We start from the raw sequence: 18,582 nt of genomic DNA on the forward strand, positions 1-18,582 counted from the left end.
ATTCTTCACCATTGAGAGATTTTGGGGTTTTTTTGTATACAAGATTGAGGTTCATGTAAGCGCTAACATTGATCACAAAAAGACAAAAAGACAAACTGACACATAAAACATAAAACATATGATAAAGGGAGCAGGAGAACAAGAAAGAGAGCAGGGACATCGGGAGATCTGTGGGAGGGAGAGGGCTTGGGGGAGGAGGCGTGGGAAGGGGGGGGGGGAGGGGGTTGGGGGAGGTAAAAATATAAAATATCATAGAAAGGTAAATCATAGACACTAATTGAAAAGACATGGACACCATTGAGAGATGGGGCCAAATACGATATTTCAAACAGTTATGGATGGATTATGTGACAAAACTAGGTGGATGAGTTGAGCAGGTGACAAGAACAAGCCGATTCGATTCTTGTTAAGGTCCAGATCCAGATCCGGCCTATCAGTGGGATCCAAAACGTAAACTGTTGAGCCTGGTGGAGGTATGCTCTGCTGGTGGCCTGGTGGAGGTCTGCTCTGCTGGTGGCCTGGTGGAGCTAAGCTCTGCTGGTGATCTGGTGGAGGTATGCTTTCTGATGGCCTGGTGGAGGTATGCTCTGCTGGTGGCCTTGTGGAGGTATGCTCTGCTGGTGGCCTTGTGGAGGTATGCTCTGCTGGTGGCCTGGTGGAGGTATGCTCTGCTGGTGGCCTTGTGGAGGTATGCTCTGCTGGTGGCCTGGTGGAGGTATGCTCTGCTGGTGGCGTGGTGGAGGTATGCTCTGCTGGTGGCCAGGTGACTCTCTCGAGTGCTGTTCCAGTTTCTTCTGTTATTATAATCCCAGGATCATTGGTGTAACTCCTTCTGGTCTTTGACCATTGATTTTCAACCCTAAGCTTTGATCAGGTTCCTTCGACCTTTGACTTTCCCTGAGAAAACCTCCCCACACATGCCAATTTCCAGATTTTGCCTTGATGAAGAATTAATGCTTGTAACGTCAGCTGTCTCTCGTTTCCTACAGCAGTAGACATACTCTTATCAACTTTTCCTTGATAAAATCCATTGTTGCTGCATTAACACTTCTCTCAGCACTGTCGTGTTTATCTTGACATATTCTGTTGTGTGCAAAGTGTTACATCGTATACTGAGAACTAATCGTATGTAATGATCTTGTTGCTTTTGGCACGAGAGTACAAAAGTAAGATTGGGAGTACATGGCAGCAGAAACGTTTAAATGGTAAAATTGTAACACAAATGCCATGCATGACAAGAAGCCTTTTTGTGTTTTCAGAAAGCAAAGAGAGGGATGTCAGGGAATGGTCTCTGAAAATGGAGGGGAAAACGCATATACGGAGCGCAAGAGCAGCCACGGCCCGTGGTGAGCGCATCTGGCCAAACGGCGTCATCCCTTATGTTGTGGGAAATAATTTCACAGGTGAGTGAAATAAGGGCTGGGGTGGAGTTGGGGGGGGGGGGGGGGGATGGTTGGCCAGACCTGAAGTTTGATTGAAGGTGGCAGTAATTTTAGAATTTGTTGTTACCATTGGATTTTTCACGTCAAACACCTAATGCTGACAGATGGTGTGTTTGTTTGTGTTTGTGTTTGTGATTGTGCGTGTGTGTGTCTGTGACACACTACCTGGCACAAAACCCTGCCCTAAAGGCACCAATCCAACAGTTTATGGTTGGGCCTGGTATCAACCCCAGGGTAGACACTTCAGATCTCATACCTCTGCATCAAGTACATCTATTTTACAACATATTGTTTGTGGACACCATATTTTGACACTGTCGTGGAATTACTCGTTATTTATAGCAATGTCAGTGTGTTTCAGATATATTGATTGGACTCTCGACAGTTTGAAGCTTTATTTGATATATTGTGTCATATCAGGCAAAGATGCATTTCAAACATTTTTCTGGATTTTCCAAAAAAAAATGGTATGCTTGTTTTTTTTATTTATCTCCTTGTTTTTTTATGTTACAATTTATCATTTTTTTATCAAAACTTTAATATCACCTTGTTTTAAATACATTTATCCAGAAAAAGCAGTCATGTGTACCCATGGATGAGACCTCCAAAATATTCCAGATTTTCAGTGGAGGACTATGGCAAATGACCTTGCAGATAAATCGGTGTAGGAATGTTTTGATCACATTACTTTTCGCTTTTTTGTCATTGCAATTGTTTAGGACAAATTTAACGATGTTATTGGGGTGATGATCCCTTTGTATGGCGCAGGAAGCCAGAAAGCCATGTTCAGGCAAGCGATGCGCCATTGGGAGAAGCACACGTGTGTGACTTTCATCGAGCGCACGGATCAGGAGAGCTACATTCTGTTCACCTTCCGTCCTTGCGGGTATGGCAACAAAGCCAAAAATGATGACTACAAGTGTCGTGTTTCATTGATGGTGTAAATAGTCTGTTCTAATGGATTTATAGGTTGCATTAAGCGTGTAAACAATGAGCTAACATGATAATTAATTGTTTTGCTTCCAATAAATCTGACAAAGGAAATGATGTAGTCAACCTGTCACATCGAAGTGTCGCTACAATCCGGCCTTGTGCCTCTTGTCAAAGCATTGCATAACTGAGCCGAGGGCAATGCATCGAATGCACCTTCATGATTTGTAAATCTCACTGCATCTGCAAATTTATTTTTGCTTAATTTGTTTGGAAATACAGATGATCAATGAGAAGAGCTCTTTACCATCCACTACTTAAAAAGACTACACCGTTAGTTTGTTCCCTCGGTTACGGCTTTATATATTAGTAAGGGAAACATATGAAAATCTGTTAACTAAATTGTTACCAAAAAATTTCTTCACCAATATGTTTGTAAAGGTGTGTAATAACATGTGTTAAAATGTTGAAGGTCAACTCCCGTGGGAAACCCAGAAAAAAAGCTGTTGAATTCGGGTACCGAAAAATTATTTTCGAGAATTTTTATTTTTTAAAATCGGCCCTTAAGTAACTTATGAGGGGTCAAATAAGGGTTTTTCATGATTCTGAGTTGATTGTTAACATTTATATTTCACCACAGACACTCCTTTGTGGAAAAATAATTTCTAAATATATCTCATTTTCTACTTTGCAGGACATGGAGTCTAGCAATATGGATGAAGACGTTACTCCACCTGTGCTCAATTGCTTCATCTGTGCACGCTCGGATACACCAGCTGAAAGGCTCATACAGGCAACTCCAAAGGGATACTCAACTTTATTGAAACAAGCAGAAACTGTCGAAAATGTTACTGTTGTGGAACGTATGAAGGAGGCTCAAAAGGAAGGAAAACTGAGGTACCACCAGAAGTGTAAAAATGATCTGTACAACAACTTTGTTGCAACCACCAAGAAGTCAGCTCAAGCATCAAAGGCAGAGAAAGAGTCATCAAAGTTGAAGAGAAGACGCACTACTTGTGAGTTCAGTTCATCAACTGGCTGCAGTTCTAGAAGATCACAGTCAGTTGACCTCCTGTATAAGGATGTATGCATTCTTTGCAACCAACCAGCCCAGCTCTACAAAAATAATCCAGCACAAGCTAGAAAGAAATACAGAGTGCCAGATAATTTGACTGCAGATACACTGAAGGCAAGCTTGCTGAAGACAGCACGGAGTCGCGGGGATGACTGGGGCACTGAAGTCACTGGACGCCTGGAAGGGATCAACGACTTGGTAGCAGAAGAAACACTGTACCATTTGCGATGCAAACTTATGTTTGCGAGAGGTGACAGTTTGTCCAAGACTGATGAGGAAGGAAAAAGGAAGAGAGGACAGAGGAGTATTGATGAGGAGCGAGAGGCAGTTTTTATTGAATTCTGCGAATGGTTAGACTCAGAATTAGAGCATGGGGTAATGAACATGGACCAAGTCAATGAAAAGCTGCAGGAGTTTGATCAGTCACCAGAGAAGAGCCTTTCTTATTCAAAGCATTGGCTAAAGATAAAACTTCTAGAGAAATACGAAGACACCTTGTATTTCACAACACAGGAAAGAAGGGCAGATGTACTCTGTCTGAAAGATGGCACCGACAATATTCTGCGAGCGCATCATGCTAATCTTGACCATGGAGATGAGAAGACTCAGATCATAAAGACGGCACTCAAGTTCATATCCAATGATATTGCCTTGATCGATTTAGGTCCAAAGTCATACCCCACCACACACAGTATGACTGACATCGATAGTCAGCTGACACTTGTTCCTGCAAGCCTTCAGATGTTCTTGAGACCGATTGTCAAGACAGACGAAAGAGTTGCCGTTTGGGGGCAGAATTTTATTAAGGCCTGTCGACCTCGGTCTGGAGTATTGCCACACCAAATGGGGCTTGCCATACAACTTGATCATAGATTTGGGTCAAAATGGATGCTCAACAAGTTCCACCGGCTGGGATACACTGAGTCTTACACGGAGACACAAAACTACAAATACTGCTTCCTTAATAGTAGGAGTGGAGATGATGTTCCAGATACTTCTGGCACTCTTGACACCATTGTGGAGGAAACCGATGAACAGATCAATGATGAGGTTGCGGTTGATGCTGCGCTTGAGGATCTATCAGTGATGACAGCCAAAGTGCCAGCCAGTGAAAGTGAATTGTCAAGTAATGATCAGGTGGTCTTTATGGAGGTTGGGGAAACAAACAATGCAGTCACTCAGTTTGTTGGAGACAATATAGATTTAAACATTGTCTCTATTCACGGAAACACTCCCTTTCACTCAATGGGTTGGATCGAAGTCACCTCTCCGGCACCACCTTTGCCAGATCCAGACAACAGCAGCTTTCCCCCGGGTGAAGTTGAAGGCACTCGACAAAGCTAAGATCCTGAGAGGAACTGAAGTAAAGATTATTCCATTTACGAACAGGAAACAGATAGGAACGAACGCGATCATGTTTCTCCCCCTCGCTGAGCTTTCCTCCTCCCTGGCTCATGATCAGCCACTCCTCACTCCAGGTGACACACTCTGGGCAGCGGGGTGGGTGATCAAAGCCAACGATCCTGAGTTCCCACACTCCAACTGGAATGGCTGGATGAAGAGAATCCATGCTAATGATGCAAAGCAGAGCACACAGATCGAGTTCCTCCCAGTTATTGAAGGAGACCCTAATGACCTCAACACCATCTTCACCATTCTGAAAGAGTGCATACGGCGCGCTGGGGTCGCTATAGTGACCTTTGATCTTCCGATTTGGCTGAAGGCTGTGAATATAATAAAGCAGGCAAATCTACCCGTCATTCCAAGGTTGGGTGGTTTTCACCTGCTGAAGTCTTATCTTGGATCAATGTTAATATCTTGGATAAATGTTAACAATCAACTCAGAATCATGAAAACCCCTTATTTGACCCCTCATAAGTTACTTAAGGGCCGATTAAAAAAAAAAAAATTTCTCGAAAATAATTTTTCGGTACCCGAATTCAACAGCTTTTTTTCTGGGTTTCCCACGGGAGTTGAACTTCAACATTTTAACACATGTTATTACACACCTTTACAAACATATTGGTGAAGAAATTTTTTGGTAACAATTTAGTTAACAGATTTGTGAAATATCTCATAAAATGCCCTTACTATATGTATATGCTTCTACGTTCGTACGCAGCACAAGGCTGCGGGGTAGCATCATTGGATGAGGGCATGGCTGTGCTGCTGATGCAGTGCCCTCTGCTGATTAGAGCATCATTGGATGAGGGCATGGCTGTGCTGCTGATGCAGTGCCCTCTGCTGATTAGAGCATCATTGGATGAGGGCATGGCTGTGCTGCTGATGCAGTGCCCTCTGCTGATTAGAGCATCATTGGATGAGGGCATGGCTGTGCTGCTGATGCAGTGCCCTCTGCTGATTAGAGCATCATTGGATGAGGGCATGGCTGTGCTGCTGATGCAGTGCCCTCTGCCGATTAGAGCATCATTGGATGAGGGCATGGCTGTGCTGCTGATGCAGTGCCCTCTGCTGATTAGAGCATCATTGGATGAGGGCATGGCTGTGCTGCTGATGCAGTGCCCTCTGCTGATTAGAGCATCATTGGATGAGGGCATGGCTGTGCTGCTGATGCAGTGCCCTCTGCTGATTAGGGCAGGAATTTGGAAATTGTTCGTGGTGCCCGCGATAGTTCGCCTACTCTTCATGGACACCATGGGACCAGCAAATGTCGGCAGACAGGACACCCAGTATAACGTCCATCCGAGGAACGGTACACACATTGATGAATTACCCTGCCTGTCTAGCTTAGTCTAGGCCATCCTGTCAGACCTTGTATATGCTGATAAAACCTTTCGAGCCTCGTGACATTGCAAGGAACATAATTTGGTAAAGGAAATTTTAACTTACCTGTTTGAGAAGCTGTTAATACCTAGTGAGCAACACTTCTGTGTATATACACCATCTCTTCTATTATGAAAGTAAAGAGGAGCAAATTTAGATGAAAGGAATGCTCTGAGTTTTGTTATACTGTATTGAACATCTCCATAAATTTGATTCATAAATAATGCAATACCCTCTTCCTTTATTAAACAATCTAATTAAAAATGAATTACATGAGCCTTTCTCCGCGCACAGATTGACGGACTCGTGGATTACACAATATTGTAACAATTCAAAAACAATGTCCTGTCTTGTATCCCCATTTGAACCCTCGGGTCATGATGCTGCAGTTCCAGGTGAAATTTCGAGGCATGTAACATTTAAAAAATGTTACAAAATGTTTTTGTTTTTTTACACATTGACCAAATATTGAAGTACCCCATTTATAGCAAAGTGGTTTGTGTGTGTGTGTGTGTGTGTGTGTGTGTGTGTGATTCTCTGTGTGTGTGTGATTGTGTTTGTTTGTGTGTGTGTGATTGTGTGTGTGATTGTTTTTTGTGTGTTTGTTTGTGTGTGATTGTGTGTGATTGTGTTTTTTGTGTGTTTGTTTGTGTGTGTGTGTGATTGTGTGTGTTTGTGTGTTTGTTTGTGTGTGTTTGTGTGTTTGTTTGTGTGTTTTTTTGTGTGTGTGTTGGTTTGTGATTGTGCGTGTGTGTGTCTGTGATTGTGTATGTGTTTGTTTGTGATTGTGTGTGTGTGTGTGTGTGTTTGTGTCTGTGATTGTGTATGTGTTTGTTTGTTTGTGTTTGTGTCTGTAATTGTGCGTGTGTGTGATTGTGTGTGTGTGTGTTTGTGTGTATGTTTGTGTGTGCGGGAGGGCGAGGGGATGAGGAGGGTGGTGGGGGGGAGGGGAGGATGATCATAAAAGCACAACAATATTCATCACATAAAATAGCACAGTTAATCATAAAAGCACACAGTTAATTATTCTCATGACAAGAGCAATTAAAAACACAAAATAACAAATGCAAACCCAAGGTGTTGGGGGAAACTGTTATCCATGGGAGACACTGAAAAATGTTTCTAGTCCCGTGGCCATCATCTATATTGAGGGATGCCTTTTTATATACAAAGGTAAACATACAAACTTGTAACAAGGCTAAGTAAGTGTACTTGGGTCTAAACATTGGTCAAACAAACCTTGTCAAACTAATACATGCACCTTGACCCTAAGGCCAAAACGTATGATCATACAAAGGAAAATCCATAACCCCATTGATATAATCACTAGTGGACCCTAAATAGGAAATGTTTACATATAACTATGCTTTATGGGTGTCCAATAGCATTAGTTTTTGAACTTTAAGACTCCACATTGTTTTTCATGAAGAGTAGGGGAGTTATTGCCAGCACCCTGACCAATCCCAAATTCCTATTGAGATTCTCTCACCAACACGCGCACTCTGACCAACCTATTACAGAACGTACTAGAAAATAATGGTTATGATAGGAGCATATGTTACCTGGATGTAAGAAACCTAATACATTGCAAAACTCAAGCTTAGGTTTCAGTTAAGCAAGGACTATTATTCGCCATTTGCTATCTTTTGCTTACAAATAACGTTTGCCTGTTGCTAAAATGCCACACGTGCAAAATTGTGACCCATCTGGTCTTGGTGTGCTTTCCAGGTGCTGTTCATATGTGGGAAGGCGAGGTGGTGGACCTCAAGCCATTTCCATTGGGAAGAATTGTGACAAGTTTGGCATCGTAGTACACGAGCTAGGTCATGTCATTGGCTTTTGGCATGAGCACACGAGGCCTGACCGAGACAACCACGTTACCATTATCAAAGCCAACATTCAACCTGGTGAGGGTTTTGAGAACTGTAATTGTGCGAGATGTGATTTTCCTGCTGCAACAACCTAAAGCTCCAAGGAAATAAGACGCTTGCTTGTGATTGGTGCCGTCCCGCTCAATAAATGAGAACATGGATCTGTTTGATGACTTAGAATAAAATAAAAAAAACTAACATGATAGCTGAAATCTTTGTAATGTCCGTACACCACAGGTAATCTGAAGTTAATTGGTGGCTAGTCTCATTCGGAGAATGATTTATTATTTTTGAATATTTCAAGGATTTTGAAACCTATGATTCAGAGAAAATATCTCATTCAGCCATTTTTGTGTACATTCATAAGATTTTCCACACCTGAGTGTTTGTTCATTTTCCTAAAAGTCTCGCGCAGTTTTCCGAAGTCCCACAAAGAAAAATCCTCATATTCTGCAAATTCACCTCTACGAGCAAGCAAACGCATTAAATGGTCTAACAAACCCTTTACTAGCAAATGCATGAAATGGTCTACTTGTTCCTCGTGGTGCATGGATAACATACTCTACTCTGGGAAAATTTTATTTGAGGTATGTAAACGTAGGAGGGCAAGGCAGTCTTACCCTGAATAACTGCATTTACCCCACCTCGGAGGTTCTCTAACATCAGCATAGTCTCTGCTTTGACAGTACAAAGTGCACATACTATCACAACAATTGATCTAATTCTCAATAAAAAAATTTTTTATGCTGAGTCCCATTTCCTGAAATGGGAAAAGCACAACAATTGAACTTCCTATTGAAAAAAACCTGACTTTACACTGATTTCCAGACATGAAGCATTCAGCCAATGTGTCTTGGCCTGCTGTTCCAAACTTGAACTGTAGTTATGTGGATCACGCAAAAATGCGGATCACGCAGTGGAGACAACCAGCCCTGCAGTTGTTTCTCATGCACAGCTCCACAACCACTTCCGATGCACAGCTCCACAACCACTTCCGATGCACAGCTCCACAATGACTTCCGATGCACAGCTCCACAACCACTTCCGATGCACAGCTCCACAACCACTTCCCATGCACAACTCTGCAGCAATTTCCCATACACAACTCTGCAGCAATTTCCCATGCACAACTCTGCAGCAATTTCTCATGCCCAGCTCCACAACCACTTCCCATGCACAGCTCCACAACCACTTCCCAAACAACTCTGCATCCACTTCCCATGCACAACTCCACAACCACTTCCCATGCACAACTATGCAACCATTTCCTGCACTTGGCTCTGCAACGATTTCCCATGCACAACTTTGCAACCATTTCCTGCACTTGGCTCTGCAACCATTTCCCATGCACAACTTTGCAACCATTTCCCATGCACAACTTTGCAACCATTTCCCATGTGCAGCTCCACAACCATTTCCCATGTACAGCTCCACAACCATTTCCCCCTGCACAACTCTGCAACCACATCCCATGCACAACTCTGCAACCATTTCCCATGCACAGCCCCACAACCACTTCCCATGCACAACTCTGCAACCACTTCCCATTCACAACTCTGCAACCACTTCCCATGCACAACTCTGCAACCACATCCCATGCACAACTCTGCAACCACATCCCATGCACAACTCTGCAACCACATCCCATGCACAACTCTGCAACCACATCCCATGCACAACTCTGCAACCACATCCCATGCACAACTCTGCAACCACATCCCATGCACAACTCTGCAACCATTTCCTACACTTGGCTCTGCAGTCATTTCCTATTCATGGCTCTGTATAACTAAAACCCATACATGTCTCTGTAGCTATTTTCCATGCGCAGTTCCGTAGCCTTTTTCCATTCAAAGCACTATCGCATCACTCGCCACCAATTTACCGTCCTCATAAATCCCGATCCTGGAAAAACAATGCATCCCTGAGAACTCAAACTTGCTAGGTCATATATTGAGTAAGCATCATATATTTAGGTTTGTTCTTTTATATGGTTATATGTAAAACCAAATTCCAACAATTTTTGGGCAACCATTTTGGAGAAAGGAACAGCCAGTCACAGATCCTGTAATCATCATGGTAGACACATGAAGACGTGCTGCTTATTACAGAAGTTTTGCATCAGCAGATGAAAGGTACAGGTTGATGATCAGCCTGACAGAGACTGGGGGTCATGGATCAGTCTGGAACAGGCAAACAATGGATTTTATAAACTTAGCAGGTTCAGAGATTGGCAGGACATCACGGGGGAGGGGGCGGGTGGGAGGCGGAAGGGGATGAAAAAGATGTCACACATGAGTGGTAGAAAGGATGTGGATGAAGGAAGCCAGTGAGAGTGAAAGAGAGCGGAGTGTATGTGCGAGATACAATGATGGGCAGCACTCTTGAAAGGCTTGATTGATGGCACAAGACATCAGACCCAGAAAGTTCGTTCAACAGACGAGGAATGGAGTTCAGATAAAAATTGTGGAAGGTAACCATTTGATACTCTCCTGGAACAAGTGTGACCTGGGTGGGCTGGCAGAGGAGAGGGATATAAGAGGGCAGGAGTATTGAGGCCATAAGTGTGGTGATAGAAAACTTCAGTCCACCAACTTGCCTATGGTAGGCGAGAAGCATATATTGTAACTGGGGTTATTGCCGAGATGTGTTAATAACTTGGAAAGCCTTGAACTCGATCGCTTCCATTGCAGAAACATGGGAATTAATTGCACCAGCCCAGAGTAGGGAGCCATATTCTCTAATGTTCACAGCAAGAAATAAACAGAGAAATTCCAGTGCGATTGACTCGTTTCGTGCACGTCCAATGTGGCGCCTGCCCAGAGCACAGACACAGCGCCCATGGCAACTGTAGCATTTGCTATTGGCTTCATCGGGAGAGTCCAAATACATAATGGAAAGGCAGGAGGGGGAGTCTGCTCTCAAAGTAGAATTATATAATTAGCATATAATACATATCCTTGTAGGATGTATGACATCTGCTACCCTATTTTTTTAAATGACTGAAACAACACAAACGTTGATACATGCTAATGAAAGAAAACGTGAAATGAGAAATGTGCAAAGAACTTGCTCTAAGTTATGTTTACCTTGGTTAACCTTGGTTAACGTCTCAGTGAGTCGCAACCCCAAACTAGCAATCTTTAGAAGATTCAATAAGTTAATGTTCAGATGAGGGTATCATCCCACATTCTTTGAACAGTCCAAATCGACATCCTCCACTAGAGTTGACAATTGACCACAATTCAAAGATCCAGTCTATCGGGGGGTGGTGGTGGTGGTGGTGCGAAAGACAATTTCGGATGAAGTTCCGGTTACTACTGTGGGATGCGCTTGTGGAGTAGTGGAAGCGAATTCTATTCCTCTGGTTGAGGGAGACCCAGGCTCCAGACTTGTGTCCACTGGCATCGACTCAAAGTCAGGCACAACTCCAGGAGCAGACTGGTTTTTAGCAGATTCGGTTTCTCCATAAGACACTACTTGTTGTTGACGAGACTATGTATGACCTGGGACTTGCATGGCTCACATTTTGACATGACATCTCGGTTTCCCATGATGTGGCATGACTCGGATACTGGCTTGATTTCACACCCCATTTTCCTTGATGTGAATGCCGTTGTTTGCTTCTAGTTTGGCCAGGGGTTTGGCACTGCGTTCATACTGGTAATTTTGCTTTTCCTGCAATTTTATTAGTCCTGTTCTGACATCTGTCACGACTTTAGGTTGCAACAGATGTACAACTATAGATACTCTCAATTTTAGTCTCCGACTGTTCAGGATCTGAGCGGGAGAGTATTTCAGTTCAGTGATTGGAATAGTCCGGTACTCCAATAACGCGACATATGGATTGTCTGCTTGTCTCAGCAGATGATTGATTGTCCCAATGGTTCTTTTACTCATGCCATTATATTATGGGTACTGGGGACTAGAGGTCACAATTCTGTCCCCACGCTTTGGCGAACTGTTGTAGCTCATGACCAGGAAACGACATGAATTATCTGCTATCAATTCATCTGGAATACCATTTCGCACAAACACAGATTTTAAGTGAGAGATGGCAGTACTGTCTGTTTTGTCTTTTAGCAGACATATTTTGGGGGAATTTGGAATAGTAATCCACAACACACGGGTCATCGGCCCTGAAACTCACAGGTCTGTGCCTAGCTTTCTCCAAGGACGCCAAGAGGCTCCTTTTAGTTGTTCCTCCAATATTAGGCACATTTTATACAGCAGGCCGCAGTCTCTTCAATGTCCTTTGAGATGCCAGGCCAGTAGACTATTTCTTGTGCCTGCCCCTTACTCCTGTCTATTCCTATGTGATTCTTCTGGAACTTAGTAAGGACTTCCTTCTGGAACTTAGTAAGGACTTCCTTCTGGAACTTAGTAAGGACTTCCTTCTGGAACTTAGTAAGGACATGAGGGATCAGGTTCATGAGACTTTGGAATTACAAAGTCTCATGAACCTGATCCCTCATGCTTCAGTAATGGCAACAGCGCTCAGGAACACCTCATTTTGAGGTGAATCAGCCGTATTTTGCAAGTCTCTGCAGCTCCATGAGACAGCCATCCACTGATCTGGCTTGCTGAATTTCCAATAACTTTCTTTGAGTTACGATATAACAATGATTGCGATGAGTCCTTTTGGGTAGGTTTCTACCAGCTTTTCAAAGTGAGATGGTGAAATCTTTGCCCATTCTTCATGTGAAAATTGCTCTAGTTCTGCCAAGTTTGATGGGGATCCTCGATGGACTGCAATCTTCAAGTCTCGCCATAAATGGTCAATTGGATTCAAGTGTTTGACTGGGCCACTCAATAACATTAATTTTCTTCTTATTCAGCCATTCCAGTGTGGTTTTAGCGTTGTGCTTCGGATCATCGTCCTGCTGAAATGTGAATCTCTTACCCAATTTTATATTCATGGCTGACTCGAGCAGGTTTTCATCATGGAATCTCCTGTACTTTACACCATCCATTGTCCCTTCTATCTTGACAAGTTTGCCAGTCCCTGCTGATGAAAAGCATCCCCATAGCATGATGTGGCCACCACCATGCTCGACAGTAGGGATGGTGTTGACTCGGTGATGTGCAGTGTTCGGTTTGCGCCACATGTAACGCTTTTAAATTTAGACTAAAAAGTTCAATTTTTTTCTCCTCTGACCACAAAACCTTTCTCCACATGCCTGCAGTATCATCAATATGCTTTTTCACAAACTCCATATGAGCTTCTAGATGCGTCTTTTTCAGTAATGGCCTCTATCTTGCCACTGTCCATAGAGTCCAGCTTTGTGAAGGGAACGGCATGTTGTTCATTGATGAATATTGACCATCATCTCGGACATACAGCCTCACAGATCTTTCAAAGTTATTGTTGGATTTAGTGACATCCCGAACCAGTTTCCTGCTTGCCCAGCTGCTGAGTTTCGATGGGTGACTTGCACTACGTCTTACACTTCTTAATCTTACACTTCTAATGATACGTCTTACACTTCTTAATGATGGATTTCACCGTACTCAAAGGGATAATGAGTGACTTTGAGATTTTCTTATAACCCTCTCCTGAACGGTGCTTCTCCACCACTGTATGTCTGACTTTTTTGGAAAGCTCCTTGGTCTTCATGTTTGCCTTCTTGGTTTACCAAGTGAGTTGCACCTTAAAACTCCTTTGATAAGTGGGGAGCTTAATTTTTAAGCTAAACCACTGATTACAAACAGGTGAAACATATTACTTATATATTTTTTGTCCTTTCAAACAAATAATTTGCTCCTGAAGCGATTTATAGTTAATTCGGCAAAGAGTTTGAATACTTTTGGAAACTTAAAATCATCTGATTTCCTTTGTTAATCTAACTTATTCACATTTTTATCTGTATTATCAGCTTTATCACTTTGGAGTAGTTTATGAAGACTAGATTATGTGTGATTTGAAAGCATCATGAAATAGGCTCAGGTGGCATCAAAATGTGAAAACCTTGGAGGGGGGTGAATACTTTTGCAAGCCACTAAAACTCCAAGCTGTGTGTGACGTCATTGATTGAGCAATCAGGTAGGACCTTACCTTCTGGTGACAACCTGTGATTGCCATCGGACGACAGCACCACATTTGTTTGTTGTAGGTTCTTCTGCACCGGAGGTTGTCGATAAATACTCCGAAGCAGCACATTGGCTTCTGTACCAGTACCAAGCTTGAAATTTATGACCTTGCCATTCACATCCAGCCTGGTAAGTTCTCAGTTACCAATAAGCAATTCCCTTGAATCTGAGCTATCGCTGTCGACGCCTCATTCGGCTTCTCGAGATGTGATTTTGTGTTATTTGTTCATTTTTGTCCTGCGGTTTTTGCACATTTTGGAGAAATGATTTTCACCTTCACGTGTGTGACAGGTTTTACAGAAGGCCGGGCACTGCCTCAAACCATGCTTACGGCCACACTTTCGACAGTTATACAGCGGTGACTCATTTCCTGGCAAAAGTTTATTTGTCCACTGAGAAATAGCATGTATAGACAGTAGACACATCATCATCAGCTGCGATTCTCCTTTCCTTCAGCTGGCTGGCAGTTGCTTCATGTCATGTATGCAGTGCAAATATTCACCGTTGTATCCCTACACCGGGACCGGGTTGTATCCCTACGCCAGACCTCGGATGGCGCTGCTGTGAATCGGGCCTTGATCGGCAGAGTGAATAAACGCGTACGACAATTGATCGCAGTTTGTCGAGATACTTTACATGGCGACGAGGATGGGATACGAACCCACGCGTGCAAAGCACGGACAATCCAGGAGCTCACGTATGCAGAGCTCAAGGCCGCTTTGAAGGAACATTGCAACCCATCTCCTTCAGTCATCCTGTGTCGGTTTAATTTTTACATGTGCAGACAGCAGCAAGGTCAGTCGATCGCAGACTTCATTGCACACCTAAAAAAACTGTCACATCTGTGTGAGTTTGGGGACACGATCGATGACATGCTTCGTGATTTGCTGGTGGTTGGCATGTCCGATGACCGCACTTGTAGACGCCTGCTTGCTGAGAGAAGACTGACGTTCCAAAATGCCAGAGACACCGCCATTTCCATGGAAAGTGCTGAACGCAACGCTACAAGCATCGGTGCCACTCGCTCGTCTGGTACCAGCCCTGCTGTGAATCGGTTGGATCATGTTCAGCCAAAACGTTGGAACAAGGCTCCTCGTCAGAAGCCAGTGCAGTCTCAAACCCACAACAACAGTTTTCGGTGCAACGGAAAGCACCCTCCGGAGACGTGTCGGTTCAAAGATGCCACCTGCCATTTCTGTTCGAAAACTGGCCATATTGCTCCAGCTTGCATCACTCGCAAATCGGGAAAAGGAAAAGCTGCTGACAAGATTCATCAGTTTATCGGTTCGGAGGAACCCGAGCTTGACCAGGTGAGCTCTGTTTCCGACAACTCAGAATCGTATGACCTGCTTCATATTGATTCTCACCATAGGCGGGACCCTCTTCTTGCCAATGTTGTCGTCAACAATTGACCATTGCAAATGGAGGTCGACACTGGTGCGGCCGTCTCGCTCATCAGCCATGCTGTTTTCACAAACCTGTGGAGTGATGCTGACCGACCCCATCTGAAACCTACTACCTATGGACTCTCCACCTATACAGGTGAGAAGATTGTTCCCTGCGGTACATGTGACGTCACGGTGGGCTACGATAACCGTGAGTTTCACCTACCCCTGATCGTCATTCCTGGAAAGGGCCCTTCCTTACTCGGCAGGAACTGGTTGAGCATAATTCGACTGAAGTGGGAAAGCATTCATCAACTCCGGGCAGCCAACGTTTCTCCTACTGCAGCATACACACTCAAAAATGTGCTGGATACGTACCCGGATGTCTTCAAGGATGAGCTTGGAACCTTGAAAGGACATACGGCTAAACTCAGGGTTGACCGGGATGCCAATCCTATATTTTGCAGGGCTCGCCCAGTCCCTTTCGCCCTGCGTGAGCGGATTGACAAGGAACTGGTTCATCTTGAAAATCTGGGGATCATCGAGCAAATCCAGTATGCCGAATGGGCGGCGCCCATCGTTCCAGTCATAAAATCGGACCAGTCCATCCGCATATGTGGAGATTATAAAATGACCGTGAACAGGTGTTCTTCATTGGATAAATATCCAATCCCGAGGATCGAAGACCTCTATGCTCGTCTCACGGGAGGCAAGACTTTTACGAAACTCGATCTCAAATCCGCCTATCTACAGCTCTGCTTGGACGAGAATTCGAAACAGTATCTTACCATCAACACGCATCGTGGGTTGTACAGGTACCACCGACTTAGTTTTGGAGTGAAATCTGCACCTGGAATTTATCAGCGTGTCATGGACAGTTTGTTTGCCGCCGAACGCAACGTCGTTTGTTACCAGGATGATATTCTGGTTACTGGTCGTACGGACGCGGAACATCTACAGAACCTGGAGAGAGTTCTGAAGAAGATTTCGGACTCCGGCCTACGTTTGCGTCGAGACAAGTGCAAGTTTATGGTGCCATCAGTCACGTACCTGGGTCATACGATTGATGCCGAGGGTCTACACCCGACAGATGAGAAAGTCCGAGCTATCAAGGATGCTCCTGCTCCACGAGATGTGACCGAATTGAAGTCATACCTCGGTTTGCTTCAGTTCTATGGTCGTTACATCCCGAATGTGACCGACGTTTTGGGCCCCCTTTATCGGCTTTTGAGGAAAGGAGTCTCCTGGAGCTGGGGGTTTACTGAACAATCAGCATTCCAGACCTCTAAGGATCTGCTCAAATCGTCCAATGTTCTCGTTCATTTTGATCCAGAGAAGGATCTTGTGCTGACATGCGATGCCTGTCGGTATGGAGTGGGGAGTGTATTATCACACGTGATGCCTGACGGTACGGAAAGACCGGTTGCATTTGCATCCAGAACGTTGTCCCCGGCAGAGAAAAACTATTCCCAACTTGACAAGGAAGGATTGGGAATCGTTTTCGGCGTCGGCAAATTTCGCCAGTACCTTCTTGGACATCATTTCACGATTCGCACTGATCACAAGCCGCTGATCAGTCTGTTTGGTCCAACTAAGGCGACATCTGACACACTACCGCCCAGGATCATCCGCTGGTCCCTGTTTCTCGCTGCTTATGACTACACCATATGTTATAAGCCCGGTTCGTCTATCACAAATGCAGATGCCATGAGTCGGTTACCCCTTCCAGAATCCGTTGATGATTCGCCTACACCAGGATCCATTATCGCACTGATGGATCATCTGGAAGATTGTGCTGTCGATTCCGGCCAGATCCGCACTCATACTCGACGAGACCCCGTTCTGTCCAGAACTGTCCAGGCTGTACAGCTTGGATGGCATTTGCTACCTGAGGGTGACCCAGATTTTGCGGCTTTTAAAGCACGTAAAAACGAACTCAGCGTGGAAAATGGTTGCCTACTCTGGGGATGTCGTGTCGTGATCCCGAAAAATCTGCGTTCCAGGGTCATGGATGAAAGCCATGACTGTCACCCCGGGATTGTGAAGATGAAGTCACTCGCCAGAAACTGTGTGTGGTGGCCGAATCTTGATGCTGATATCAAACATCATGTTCGACATTGTTACCCCTGCCAGAGCACCCGGAATACACCTGCGAAAGCGCCACTGCATCCCTGGGAATGGCCCAGCGAACCGTGGCATCGCCTACATCTCGATTATGCCGGGCCTATTAATGGCAGCATGATTCTAATAATTACGGACGTGCACACAAAATGGATTGATGCCTATGTGACGCGTGGTACTACGTCAGCCATTGTCATCGAAAGACTCAGACGCTGTTTCGCCACTCATGGTCTGCCCAGGATGATCGTGAGTGATAACGGTTCGTGTTTTTCCAGTACCGAGTTTGCCAAGTTCACACGTCGGAACGGCATCAAACATAAGTTTGTCAGCCCACATCACCAGGCTTCAAATGGCTTGGCCGAACGATCCGTAGGAATCATCAAATCCGGATTGCAGAAACTTCAGGAGGGAACCCTGGAAACAAAGCTGTCTCGTCTCCTGTTCAAATACCGTATCACGCCACAATCAACAACCGGTGCAGCTCCATCTGAGTTATTGATGAAACGACACTTGAGATCGACACTTGACAATCTCAAACCAGACATATCATCAAATGTTTATCAGAGCCAGCTTAATCAAAAGTTGGTGCACGATAAGACGTCCAACAGTCGATGTATCAACATTGGAGATCCAGTGTTTGCCCGAAATTTTGGTGCAGGTGCGACGTGGCTACCGGGGGACATCATCGAGAAGCCAGGTCCACTGTCCTGTGTGATTCGCCTGCAGGACGGCCGCGAAATTCGTCGACATCAGGACCACATAACCTACCGTCACTGTGAGTCGATGGAGCCTGTAGCATCGTCACAGTCAGGACAACAGTTCGACCTGCCACTGCCGGAGATCGTCGTGGCCGCTCCAGCCGGCTCGGATGCCCCGAAAACCTC

At 44.6% G+C, this 18,582-nt stretch overlaps 1 protein-coding gene across 4 annotated transcripts in view; it reads left to right on the forward strand.

Annotated features, from left to right (window-relative positions):
• Positions 1 to 18,582, forward strand: part of TLL2 (tolloid like 2) — a 253,701-nt gene that overhangs the window by 90,678 nt on the left and 144,441 nt on the right. For all 4 annotated transcript variants that reach the window (XM_068124572.2, XM_068124574.2, XM_078783341.1 and 1 more), the window contains 3 exons: positions 1,260 to 1,403; positions 2,211 to 2,328; positions 7,960 to 8,138. In XM_068124572.2, coding sequence (XP_067980673.2) covers positions 1,260 to 1,403; positions 2,211 to 2,328; positions 7,960 to 8,138 — 441 coding nt within the window. The remainder of the gene's footprint in view (positions 1 to 1,259; positions 1,404 to 2,210; positions 2,329 to 7,959; positions 8,139 to 18,582) is intronic.

The sequence above is a fragment of the Myxine glutinosa genome, chromosome 8 (assembly GCF_964187855.1).
Source record: "Myxine glutinosa chromosome 8, kmMyxGlut1.1, whole genome shotgun sequence".
Classification (NCBI taxonomy): domain Eukaryota; kingdom Metazoa; phylum Chordata; class Myxini; order Myxiniformes; family Myxinidae; genus Myxine; species Myxine glutinosa.